Raw genomic sequence first — 14,118 nt, forward strand, 5'->3', positions numbered from 1 at the left:
TTTTGTATAAATGTTATTTCCTATTTTATGGTGCGATGCGGTTTGTTTGGTTGGTGTATAAACCAAGTATGTCTGAAATAAATGATTCGCATAGAGGAAGCTGTTATTGGTGTTCTGGACTCAACTGGAAGGGCTAGGCGAGCAAAGGACCAATAACGACGCAAGGCTGATCAGATCGGTCGAACGTCATTGGTTTAGTACAGTACAAGAGTGAATAAGTCGTATTTCGATTGACGAATAAATTACATGACAACTAGCCGGACTTAGTCAAAACAGAAAAACTTGTGCCTTTAAACTAGTGGTAATCCAAAATAAAAGTAGTCGTAAACAATTATTGTCTATTTACAATTACTGGAAATATCAATGGTAAGTTTGCTGTTGTTCGTTATCATGAAGGAGTAACAAACAGTTTTTCGAAGAAATTTGACAATCTTTAAGCGGAGAAAGTTAGACGTCTTAAAATTAATTGAGGTAGATTAATATTAATTGAGAATTTCTGTTTAAAACTGAGATTCAATGAGGTCTTAAGTTGTTTATAACACATGATAACATCAAAATGAATGTGAGACATATCAAGAGTTCTTTCTGACTGAATAGCCAAACAAAATTAATATTGAAAAAATATTAACTGAAACAATTACCTACTTTCTATAATTAAGTAGATGATTTAAAAATACAAAAATAGATGTCACACAGAGTCTCGACCATTGGTTACGATGGTCACGCGGACCACAACCAAGTAGTCTGCATCTACCAACATGGCCAAGACTAGAAGTTAGTGACTTCAAGCACTGATGACACGTTTTGGTTTGGCCTCCCTTAACTTTCTTCCAACCATCCCCAAAACTAGTCAACATTTAGCACCGTGGTAATTGGTGTTCAAGTATACGTAACAGGTGGCCCAACCAATTCAGTCGATGAAGATTTACAACCTCATCAACTGATTTAGCATCATTCCTTAATACCATCCATCTAACCTCACTATTACTTACCCGGAGATCCCAGCAAATGCCAGCAATATTTCTAAGGCATCTGTGACTAAATATTAGTAGCTTGCGAATATCTTCAACTCTTAATAGCCAAGTTTCGCAGCCGTAAAGTAGGAAAAAAGGAACTGCCGCGCAGTATAATTGCATGACGCCATGAAAATCGTGAGTAAAGTCGCTTGCAGCTTCGCGAAACGTCCCACTTATAAGCACTGGGTTTCTTCTGGTTCCTTACAACTCATTGAAGCTCGTCGGTCTACTCCGTGTGACCGTGAGTTTGATCACAAACGAAGGCTGTTACGTAATGTAATCGGGAGAAGCTTGCGTAAGGAACGAGAAGCCTGGTAGTCGGAGCGTTCTAATGAGCTGGAAGCAGCAGCTGCATCTGGTAACTACCGGAAGCTCTACCAACTCATCCGAGTCACTGGCAGCAAGAAGTCTGATGTGAGCGAAACAATCTATGAGGACGATGTGATGCCAATCATTAACATCCATCGACGTCTTGGACGATAGGCAGAGCTTTTCGAAAGGCAGTTCAACGGGAACTTCAACTCTTGACACGTTACAAATCACCTGGCCCAGATGACTTACCTCCGGCTCTTTCTAAAGATGAAGGTGACTTTCTGACTAAGGAATTGACGACGTTGTTTACAAAGGTTTGGGAACTAGAGAGTGTACCAACGTCATGGAATGAGTCGATAGTTGTCCCTATCTTTAAAAAGGGTTCACGTCGTTCCCGTAACAACTATCGGGGGCAAGTCTACTTCCGATTGCGTCCAAGCTATTGGCTTCCGTCATACTTCGTAGGTTGTTCAAAACCCGAGAAAGATTGACTCGCGAGGAGCAGGCTGGGTTTCGTTCTGGTAGAGGATGTATTGATCATATCTTCACCCTCCGCCAAATGTTAGAACACCGTCATAATTTTCAAAGGCCAACAATCGTAGTGTTTCTTGACATCAGGGCTGCCTTCGATTCGTTGGATAGGACTGTTCTCTGGGATTGTCTGTTGAAGAAGGGTGTGCCTGAGAAGTTTATTAACATCCTAAGAGCCGTATATACAAACACCTCAGGCAGAGTGAGGGGATACAACCACCTTTCTCCATTGTTCTATTCGAGCAGTGGGGTTAGGCAGGGTTGCCCAATCTCACCATTCCTCTTCAACTTTGCCATCGATGGCATTCTGGAAACAGCTCTGATGGATGCAAGTAATGGCGGTGTGGATCTGTTGCCTGGAGAAAGACTTCTCGACCTTGAGTATGCGGACGATATTGTCTTACTGTGCGATAATGCTCAAGCCATGCAATCCGCACTTAATCAGTTGGCGATCAGTGTCCGTAGGTATGGTATGTGCTTTGCATCTTCGAAGTGCAAAGTACTTCTACAAGACTGGCAGGATTCCAATCCTGTACTCATCCTGGATGGTGAGCAGATAGAAGTAGTTGACAAGTTCGTGTATCTGGGTGGCTGCATAAGTGCTGGTGGTGGCCTGAGTAATGAGATCAATGCACGTATAGTGAAAGCCAGAGCGGCATATGCCAATCTGGGCCATCTTTGGCGCCTTCGTGATGTTAGTCTGGCCGTAAAAGGTCGGATTTACAACGCGTCGGTGAGAGCAGTTTTGCTCTATGCTTGTGAAACCTGGCCTCTCCGAGTTGAGGACGTTAGACGACTCTCTGTGTTCGATCATCGCTGTCTCCGAAGGATTGCTGATATCCAGTGGCAACACCATGTTAGTAATGCAGAGGTTCGGCATCGTGTGTTCGGGCACAGAGATGATGATGCAATTGGTGTCACCATCTTGAAACACCGAGTTCGGTGGCTTGGACATGTTCTACGAATGTCGTCCCAGAGAATTCCACGTCGTGCATTATTTTCCGACTCTGGGACTGGTTGGAAAAAGCGGAGGTGGTCAATGCATGACATGGTGTCGTGGTATGAAAGAAAGCTGCAAAGGACTGGCTTGTGTCGGTCCTTTACGACTCCCTGGTTGGGGTCCGAGAGATGGTGCTACACAGTGGCTAGATACGTTATCAGATATGGCTCAGAACAGAAGCCAGTGGCGATCCTGCTGTAACCTTTCTTCATAAAACGTGGTTGCTTCTTCCTTAACTGAAAGATTTCTTCTGATTGTACGTTTCTGTTTCCCCCATTATTATTATTACTACACTACCTTACACTAATCTGTTCGTTATTGTTCTTTTTTTACGCTCCTTACCTGTTTTCCCTTCTCTTCAAATTCACATTGTTTTGTGTGGCGTATATATATTTGGTGCCCTCTTGTACCAATGTTTATGTGTTCAAATAAATAAATAAATAACTGCGGAGAATTCACCACAAGTTATGAGCAAGCTAACACGGTAACCTGCTAACAAACAGAAAATGTTACGAACCAATTTAACTTATAACTACGAATCTCAACGAATATTATAGCAAGTTATTTATTTAAATAATGTCCATATTTGTCATTTTTTACGATGCACAGCTTAAAAAAAATACAGTAAAACATTTTGAAAATAATGATGAATATTCCATCCACTAACGATTAAAATATTTACGTAATTACACCCACCTTATTTATCAAACCTCAAGTGCATACAAACGACAGCTATATTATGTAACAATAATATGTAAATCTTTTAAAACCATTTCGAAAGTGATAGGGATATTGGAGATAAAGCAAAGAAGTTTTAGTTTATATAGTCAATCCGACTAAACTAAGACTCCCTACCATGAAAGCACTTTAATAGATACTTACCAAAATATTCAACGAATTTTTCTGCGTTGATCGTTGCCGACATGAGAACTATTCGAAGATCTGGACGAAGAGGAGCAATTCGTTTTAGCATACACAATAGAAAATCACATAAAAATTCTCGTTCATGTACTTCATCAACAATCATATGACTGATATTCTATAACGAAGAGATTCAAAGTATAGCGTAGCGCAAAGTTTATTGTCGAGGTTAATTTCTGTCAAGATTTAAACTAGCATTTTGTTAACTCAGTGAATACATGATAAAAATGGGAAGTAAAGTAGCAAAGTAAAAACGTTTCTGTGTCTTATAAACTCGTATGGTGTTAGCACTACCACTAAAGTAAACTTCTGATTGAGAAAACACAGGAAAAACAAAATCTGTGATTAGTTCAGCGGTTGAGACCATGGTAAATTGTTAATGAGTACTGATCGACCTTAAACATCACTTACAAGGCTTTAACTTCTGACAGTAAATAAAATAAACATTAACGTCGATTCTAATGTGAATATTTCATAAATCAAGACTAAATCAGAGCTCGCGGTATATTGAAATTGTAATTGTATAAAAAATTGTCTTTGGGGTCCGCTCACTGTATTACTTAATTCATTAGCTAAAACATTTTCGATCTCTTGGCCATAACCTTGAAGGTTCACTCACCTAATTTATATACAATAAATTTAACTCAAAGTGTATTTCACAGATGAATCCGGTTTTGTTCCTCATCATTGAAGATGAATTATGACAGTTTGGTACGGAAAAATCGTAAATAACTCGAAAAAATGATTAATGTTTAGTTACCTTTAGAAGTGGATCAGAACGAAACCATTGAAGAATAATTCCTGTCGTACAAAACATGATAGATCCATGAGGACGTTGAGGATATCGGCGTTCTAATCGGACCTGATAGCCAACGGAAGATCCAATAGATTGTCCTCTTTCAGTTGCTACACGTTCAGCAACCGAAACAGCACTTATACGCCGAGGTTGTGTTACAATGATACGCGTAACAGATCCATTTCCACCTAAGACCTGATCTTCTAAAATAAACTGTGGAACCTGTGTAGTCTTCCCACAACCTGTTTCACCGCTTATTATAACAACTTGGTTATTTCGAATAGTTGAGACAATATCCTAGAACAAAAGAACACTGAAGTGAATGTTGTTGTATATAAAGTTTATTTATTAATATTAAATATATTTTCAAGAAAAAAAAGATATTGTTATTGATGTGACGTTTTATTGAGCTTTAAGATGAATAAAGTCAAAAAAATAGTTCGAGGCCAATTATTAAGATATTGACCTGAACAATCCATAAAACTAAATTTCTTCCAAGAAACTATGGTTAGCAGATATGAGTACGGAAAACAAGCTTACATTAAATGTGAAGCGGCAACTGTAAATTCGAATTTTCAACTTCAGCATCATACAAACCAAACTTCTGAAGCGGATTTGTTTTGCATCTTTAGGGTATATTCCCTGTCTTATATTAGGAATATTTGTTAACATCATTGATTGATTAGTATGTAGTTGGTATATATAGAATTTTTCACATTAGGTAATAATTGTACTAATCCTAAAAAGATTACAAACTATATTAGAAGTGTACTGTCGTTATTTCTCTTTATAATCCTACATCATAAGGAGAGGTCGGAAAAATATATTGCCAGTGCAAGGTACTAGAATCCCACTCATCAAACTGTACAAATATAATTAAATAAACTAAATACCCACTTCTTTGAATTGGTATGCTGGGAGTTCACACCTGGATTCTGACATTTTCATGTACGCAGCAGAACTCATGCCGTTCCGCATTGAAAGACAGAGCTCATGATCGATGTCTGGATTTCGAGCCAAGCTTTCTTTTGTTAATAACATTTGATCAGGATCAGAGCATGGACCCACTGAGACATCAAAGCAATCTTGAATCTCTCCAAATAATTCTTCTGCTTCTTCCTCTTCAGGAGTTTGTTGCGAAGTACTGAGAGTTGGGAGTTTACACATGGATGAAATATGTTCATTACTAGTTTTAGGGAGTTCAGGAACTGGCTCTACAAATTCTTGTATAACTGACTGAATTTTCGGAAGATTCAGGCCGACAAGAGGCATAGGAGCAAACTATTTAGATCAAGAATTTATAAACAGAGAGAAAATCTAGGCAATTATAAATATAGATTTTCAGGTCTAAACAGGCGAGAAATTAACATTTAATGAAAATGACCCAACCCGACTAAACTGAGCATTGTGAGGAAAAACAATACAATTATATGCTAATTAGACACATCTCAGAAACGTGATTGATTAAAGAGTATAGAGGAACAGGTATGACTGTGATGTAATCCAATATTTGATCTTTATTCTTAAGTCTTGAAGTGAGAAATGTGAAATTCGTCTACTCTTATGATCCATATTAACTTTCTCCAACAAGAATGGTGAGTTAGGTTTCGGATTGTGGAATCCAAACATCAACAGTATAATGCTCGTTCAAAGTAAGACAATCATGGAAACAAAAGTAGCATTAACTGCTTTTTAACCAGTGGTAAGAAAATATTCAGTCTCTTTTCATATTACTATTAACATTCTATTCTGAATAACCTTATAGGGATTGAACAAAATAAGTTATTTAGTAAGTAGAAATAGAATAAATTCGAGAATTTAGTACAGATATGATTTACATGTTGTCAGTAATAAATTATTTTTGTCTTATTGCTCGGAAACGCATTTCAGAGGGTTTAGAGGATAATGAACAGCAAAGATGTTGCAGTATTCCACTATTTTGTTTTACTTCACAATGATGAAACGTGGACTTTCAAAGCAAGGGATATAAGTAAGTTAATGTTATTTGATCATAGTTGTCTTTGAAGCATTTTTCACATAAGTCGGGACCACTGAGTGAGCAATGATGAGGTTGGACGTAAGATATCGAGCAAAGATGACAAATTATTTAATGAGGCTACGGATCTTCAACGATTAGGGTGGTTAGGATATGTATTACTCATCCTTAGTCACTCCCTATCATGACTTGCAATCCAGGCTGAGATAGGGGTATGTAGACAGAAAGCTATTGTCAGTGAAATCAAAACATTGTATCAGTCCATGAAGTCAATGAATATTGGGCTGCTTTGTACTAGTAGACCCAGACTATTTGGTTGGCATCTGTGAGACAACTCCAACCTGTTTGAGGTTGGGTGAAGCAGATTTGAGGTTCAAAATTACTTCATATTTTTCTATTCACTGAATCCATCTCTTCTTTTCAAAATATATTCCACAATGTTTAATCTTTCTCATTACCATTGGTACTATTATTATTTCAGTTCATTTGCTATTCACCTTGTTAATTCCATCTCTCTCGGGTGATGTGGTACGAGAACTTGAACCGATGTACGTGTGTCGTGCTCCATGTGAATAATGATTGGCTGACGAATCCTCTGGTAATAAGAAACTGATTTCAATAATGAACACATTTCTGCATACTTGAGAGGGTTAGCAAAAGTGAGTTATCTAAATTCATTACTAAGACTTAGTGATAGGATCTTTTTCTTTTTCTTTCAGATCTTAAAAAAGATAACTGTAGCTAAGAAGATATAAAAATCTGATGATTGCAGTTAAAATTATTCAAATATCTCTGACTGATTTAAGAAACATTTGATTCGCATCAACATATTTTTAGTAACTTACCTAACTGCAATATAATATTATCAGATAATTCAAATTACCTTATATACTGCATAGATTTGCTAGTATCAAGGTTATCAATAAACAAACTAAGCTCCGCATATTATTACTTACCAGGAAATCTTCGAAATCAGTGTTCAAAATGATCACATTTCGCTATGTCACTTTTGAACATGAACAGATAACGCTTACTGCAGCATAGTTATGAAGAACCATGTTTAGCCTTCACTATTTGGTTTGAAGCTCCGACAGCAGCCCTTCTAGGGTTAATGCCGGTCCCAAGCCTGGATAAAGGGGGACAGTTGGGCATGAGGCTAGCGACCACGTCCTGTAGAATTATTTAAACTCCAACCTGGGAGTTTAAAAAATTCAATTAAAAGAGCTATAATACTTCGTAATGGATGCCGAGATCCTTTGGAAATCACGAGGTCGATACTCCTTCTGGCAGACAGAGCAACAATTAATATAGGTAGATAGAATGTTCGCACTGTGGGAAACCAGGAAGACCGTACAAGTATCGGCGGAGACAAGAGGACAATCTGGCGGCTCTTATAATAAATGAAACCCATTGGATGCAAGCTGGACAAAAAAAGGCTAACTCAAGAAGAAATGATGTTGTTTTCTGGTCATGAAGAAGAGAATGCTTCGCATACACAAGGAGTTGTACTGCTGCCGCTTAAAGAACTATAAGAAACACTTATAGGATGGGAGTCTCACGGATCCAGAATCATCAAAGCGATCTTCAAAACAAAGAAAGAAGAGATCACAATGAATTTTATCCAGTGGTATGCACCCACCAATGATAGTAACGAGGACGATAACGATCAGTTTTACGAGAGGCTGAAGTCTATAGTAGAGAAATGGCCAGGAAAGGATTTGACCATCCCGATGGAAGATCTAAACGCCATGGTTGAAATGGACGACACCGAGTATAAAGATATCATAAGATGACGCGGATTGGGAGAAAAGAAAGGGAATGATGAGAAATTTGCAAATTTACGCGCTTTCAACAAAAGCGATTATAGGTGACACCATCTCCTCCCCCCATAAACACAAAGCTACATGGGTTTTACCGGATAACGCTACAGAGAACCAGATCGATATCTACATCACTAGAAAATTAAGAAGGCCAATGGAAGATGTGAGAAACAAAAGAGGAGCTGACATAGCTTCAGATCACCACCTGGTGGTGGTCAAGATCAAACTGAAGCTAAAGAAGCACTCGACAACTGTACGAACAGCACTCAACGAACTCAAGATAGCACTCAGCGTAAGTTCCAAGCCTTACGAGATCTACTCAGAAAAAAGGAGACTACTATGAGGAACAACTGGAAAGGGGTTGAAGAAACAATAACTTTAACATGCCATGGAGTGAAGGGCTGCAAAAAAAATCAGCATAGAGTTTATCTCTGTTGATACCCTGGATGAGATTCACGAAAGAGAACAAGAAGACAGGTATCAACAGCTGAACAAGAGTAACCAAAGTCAAGGCATAGGCCAAATACACAGCCAAATAGGCAAGTGAAAAGGAGCATTAAAGCTGATGAACGGAAATATGAGGAATACCTACGAATGAGAGACGGAAAAACTGCAAGGAGATATGAGACAACTAAACTATATGACGAAAAAAATAACAAGGAAATATAGTAAACCAGTGCGACCAGTTTTTTTGGTTAGCGTTTTTTTAGCGAGTTAGTTTTCTACGGGATGGGGTCGCTAACCCCATACCCAACCCTCCTCCTCCATCCGGGCTTGGGACCGGCAGTAGCCCCCTGAGGGACTCCAGGCGGAGTCAATAGACACCAGAAGATACAGGTGTTTATTAACAGTTGTCTACGCAAAATACTTCGCATCCGTTGGCCGGACACTATTAGCAACAACGTACTGTGGGAAAGAACAAACCAGCTCCCAGCGGAGGAAGAAATCAGGGAGAAGCGCTGGAAGTGGATAGGACACACATAGAGGAAAGCACCCAACTGCGTCAAATGACAAGCCCTCACATGGAATCCTGAAGGCCAAAGGAAAAGAGGAAGACCAAAGAACACATTACGCCGAGAAATGGAGATAGACATGAGAAAAATGAACAAGAATTGGATGCAATCAGAAAAGAAGGCCCAGGACAGAGTGGGTTGGAGAATGCTGGTTGGCGGCCTATGCTCCATTAGGAGTAACAGGCGTAAGTAAGTGCGACCAGTCAAGAACAAGGAAAACCGATCACGAAAACTAAGGATCAACGGAACAGGTGAGTAGAGTACTTTGAAGAGCTCAGATAGACCAGCCCCACTGAACCCATCAAACATCGAAGCAGCACACACAGATCTTCTTACAAATGCTACTCCACCAACAATGGAAGAAATCAACACAGCCATCAGACAAATTGAGAGTGGGAAAGCAGCAGGACCAGATAACATACCAGCTGAAGCACTGAAGTCAGGCATAGAAATACAAACATGCTCCACGTTCTATTCAGTAAGATTTGGGAAGAAAAGCAAGGGCAAACAGATGAAATAAGGATTCCTCATCAAGATACCAAAGAAAGATCTAAGCAAGTGTGAGAACTACAGACGCATCACATTACTATCAGTACCGGACAAAGTTTTCGAAAGTGTTGTTGAACCGAATGAGATATTCAGTAAACGCCCAACTTCGGGACCAAAAGGTTGACTTTCGTTAGAATCGATCATGTACTGACCAAACCATGACACTACAGATAATCGTTGAGCAATCGGTTGAATGGAACTCATCAATATACATCAACATCCTTGACTATGAGAAGGCATTTGATAACGTGGATAGAACCTTCTTAGACACTACGGTGTACCTGAGATTGTCAACATCATACAAAATTGATACGACGGACCACACTGTACAGTCGTGAAAAGAGGATAGCTGACAGATGCATTTCAAGTGAAGACCGGTGTCAGACATGACTGCTTACTCTTCCCCATCCGCTTTCTTCTGGTGTTCGACTGCATTACATCTCAGGAGAAACACGAAATAGAATGGACAGCTCGGAATCAACCAGACGATTTGGACTTTGCAGACAACCTAGATCTTCTATCACATACACATCAGTAAATACAAGTGGAGACAGCCAGTGCAGCAGCAGCCTCTGCAGCAATGAGCCTCAACAAGGGAAAAGCAAAATCCTAAAATAAAACACAGAAAACAATAACCCAACCACACTTGGTGCCGAAACACTGGAGGAAGAAGAAGAAGAAAAAGAAGAAGAGACTCTCACACATCTGGGCAGAATTATAGATAAACAAGAAGGATCTGATGCAGATGTGAAGGGACGGGTTGGCAAAGCAAGGGCACCATTCCTGCAACTGAAGAACATATGAAACTCAAAACAACTCCCAGCCAACACCAAAGTCAGGATATTCATTGAGAACGTCAAGACAGTTAGATTGTACGATGCTAAAACCTGGAGAACCACTACAATCACCATCGCAAGCATTGGAATTCTTCTGGTTCCTTACAACTCATTGAAGCTCGTCGGTCTACTCCGTGTGACCGTGAGTTTGATCACAAACGAAGGCTGTTACGTAATGTAATCGGGAGAAGCTTGCGTAAGGAACGAGAAGCCTGGTAGTCGGAGCGTTCTAATGAGCTGGAAGCAGCAGCTGCATCTGGTAACTACCGGAAGCTCTACCAACTCATCCGAGTCACTGGCAGCAAGAAGTCTGATGTGAGCGAAACAATCTATGAGGACGATGTGATGCCAATCATTAACATCCATCGACGTCTTGGACGATAGGCAGAGCTTTTCGAAAGGCAGTTCAACGGGAACTTCAACTCTTGACACGTTACAAATCACCTGGCCCAGATGACTTACCTCCGGCTCTTTCTAAAGATGAAGGTGACTTTCTGACTAAGGAATTGACGACGTTGTTTACAAAGGTTTGGGAACTAGAGAGTGTACCAACGTCATGGAATGAGTCGATAGTTGTCCCTATCTTTAAAAAGGGTTCACGTCGTTCCCGTAACAACTATCGGGGGCAAGTCTACTTCCGATTGCGTCCAAGCTATTGGCTTCCGTCATACTTCGTAGGTTGTTCAAAACCCGAGAAAGATTGACTCGCGAGGAGCAGGCTGGGTTTCGTTCTGGTAGAGGATGTATTGATCATATCTTCACCCTCCGCCAAATGTTAGAACACCGTCATAATTTTCAAAGGCCAACAATCGTAGTGTTTCTTGACATCAGGGCTGCCTTCGATTCGTTGGATAGGACTGTTCTCTGGGATTGTCTGTTGAAGAAGGGTGTGCCTGAGAAGTTTATTAACATCCTAAGAGCCGTATATACAAACACCTCAGGCAGAGTGAGGGGATACAACCACCTTTCTCCATTGTTCTATTCGAGCAGTGGGGTTAGGCAGGGTTGCCCAATCTCACCATTCCTCTTCAACTTTGCCATCGATGGCATTCTGGAAACAGCTCTGATGGATGCAAGTAATGGCGGTGTGGATCTGTTGCCTGGAGAAAGACTTCTCGACCTTGAGTATGCGGACGATATTGTCTTACTGTGCGATAATGCTCAAGCCATGCAATCCGCACTTAATCAGTTGGCGATCAGTGTCCGTAGGTATGGTATGTGCTTTGCATCTTCGAAGTGCAAAGTACTTCTACAAGACTGGCAGGATTCCAATCCTGTACTCATCCTGGATGGTGAGCAGATAGAAGTAGTTGACAAGTTCGTGTATCTGGGTGGCTGCATAAGTGCTGGTGGTGGCCTGAGTAATGAGATCAATGCACGTATAGTGAAAGCCAGAGCGGCATATGCCAATCTGGGCCATCTTTGGCGCCTTCGTGATGTTAGTCTGGCCGTAAAAGGTCGGATTTACAACGCGTCGGTGAGAGCAGTTTTGCTCTATGCTTGTGAAACCTGGCCTCTCCGAGTTGAGGACGTTAGACGACTCTCTGTGTTCGATCATCGCTGTCTCCGAAGGATTGCTGATATCCAGTGGCAACACCATGTTAGTAATGCAGAGGTTCGGCATCGTGTGTTCGGGCACAGAGATGATGATGCAATTGGTGTCACCATCTTGAAACACCGAGTTCGGTGGCTTGGACATGTTCTACGAATGTCGTCCCAGAGAATTCCACGTCGTGCATTATTTTCCGACTCTGGGACTGGTTGGAAAAAGCGGAGGTGGTCAATGCATGACATGGTGTCGTGGTATGAAAGAAAGCTGCAAAGGACTGGCTTGTGTCGGTCCTTTACGACTCCCTGGTTGGGGTCCGAGAGATGGTGCTACACAGTGGCTAGATACGTTATCAGATATGGCTCAGAACAGAAGCCAGTGGCGATCCTGCTGTAACCTTTCTTCATAAAACGTGGTTGCTTCTTCCTTAACTGAAAGATTTCTTCTGATTGTACGTTTCTGTTTCCCCCATTATTATTATTACACTACCTTACTCCAATCTCCTCGTTATAGTTTTTTGTACGTTCCCCAATTTTTTTGCTTTTCTTCTTCTTAAATTCTCATTGTTTTGTGTGGCGCATATATTTGGCGCATTCCTATGCCAATATATATGTGTTCAAATAATAATAATAATAATAATAATAATAATAATAATAATAATAATAATAATAATATATGGTTTTATCCAATAGCAAAACTAGTCATTCAATAAAAAAGGTGAACTTGAGAAACACAAGGAACAACGCCTACATTTTTCGAGAAAACCCTACAATTTGAACACGATAAAATTAGGCAGTTAGATAATAAACACGGCGTCGCATAAATGTATCAACATAAGAGGAAATTAGGTAGATGAAAAACAACTACTCAAAACATTACCAACGAAGATGGGAAACTTAGTAAAGGGAATGAACGTAGGGTAGGGAATAATACTAAGTTAAAGATTGAAACGGAGATAGACAACATATACACCTTTTCCTTTACAAGTGTTTTTGAGCTGTCATCTCTGCAGTATTGTGATAACTACGAGGACTCCAACCAGAAAATCTGAGACATACAATACAGGACAGAACAAAAACCTGATCGATTGAAGTGTGGAGGGGGTTTAGGGTTATATTAAAGGTGAAAAACTCTTTCACAGTCAACTTGTCGCATGTCATTGCACAGTCTCCCGTAAATAGAAAAAACAAATCCATATATGTTATGGAACATGTAACTTAGAGGAGCGTATCCGAAGTATTTGTAAAACAGTTATCCCTAGGTGTCACAAATTGTGAAACATTCCTTTCTCACTGGTAAATGAAACCTAGGCTATCGGTGAGACATACCATATAAAACCTGCTAAATAACCTTTCTAACTTTAGGACAGTAGGGGTAACAGTAATGGAATAAAATCTTTTAGTGGGTCCAAAGGCCGCGTTACGGCATGTGGAATATTCCACTTTAAAAGAGGTGAATCACATTCGACTGAACATACCTTAGTCTGGTAGTCCAAATCACCTTTGCATCGGTTTTTCGATTGAGCAGCATGCCAAAGACCTATCTCTTTTCCTTTCAAACCCGGTGGCCTATGACCTGTGAAGAATGAGAAAATATACAAACTGTCTCTCACTCTTGTTAGTCCGAGACATACTAAGATAAGTCAAGAAAACTACACGGCACCTAAGGTTGGGCAGAAACATATAACGGCGAGGCCGAATCCCCCGCGTCTAGTGAACTTTTAAGTGGGACTAGCTTCATAAGCAACGTTATAAAATCGGCGAGTCATTGTAAACCTCA

At 40.1% G+C, this 14,118-nt stretch overlaps 1 protein-coding gene across 1 annotated transcript in view; it reads right to left on the minus strand.

Moving 5' to 3' along the window:
- Positions 1-14,053, minus strand: part of DHX36 (ATP-dependent DNA/RNA helicase dhx36) — a 58,073-nt gene extending 44,020 nt beyond the window's left edge. The window contains exons 1-5 of the mRNA XM_051218197.1: positions 13,952-14,053; positions 13,817-13,914; positions 5,474-5,857; positions 4,541-4,873; positions 3,742-3,898 (exon numbers count right to left, since the gene is read on the minus strand). Coding sequence (XP_051074038.1) covers positions 3,742-3,898; positions 4,541-4,873; positions 5,474-5,857; positions 13,817-13,914; positions 13,952-14,021 — 1,042 coding nt within the window. The 5' untranslated portion in view covers positions 14,022-14,053. The remainder of the gene's footprint in view (positions 1-3,741; positions 3,899-4,540; positions 4,874-5,473; positions 5,858-13,816; positions 13,915-13,951) is intronic.
- Positions 14,054-14,118: the final 65 nt, after the last annotated feature.

The sequence above is a fragment of the Schistosoma haematobium genome, chromosome 1, assembly GCF_000699445.3.
Source record: "Schistosoma haematobium chromosome 1, whole genome shotgun sequence".
Classification (NCBI taxonomy): Eukaryota; Metazoa; Platyhelminthes; class Trematoda; order Strigeidida; family Schistosomatidae; genus Schistosoma; species Schistosoma haematobium.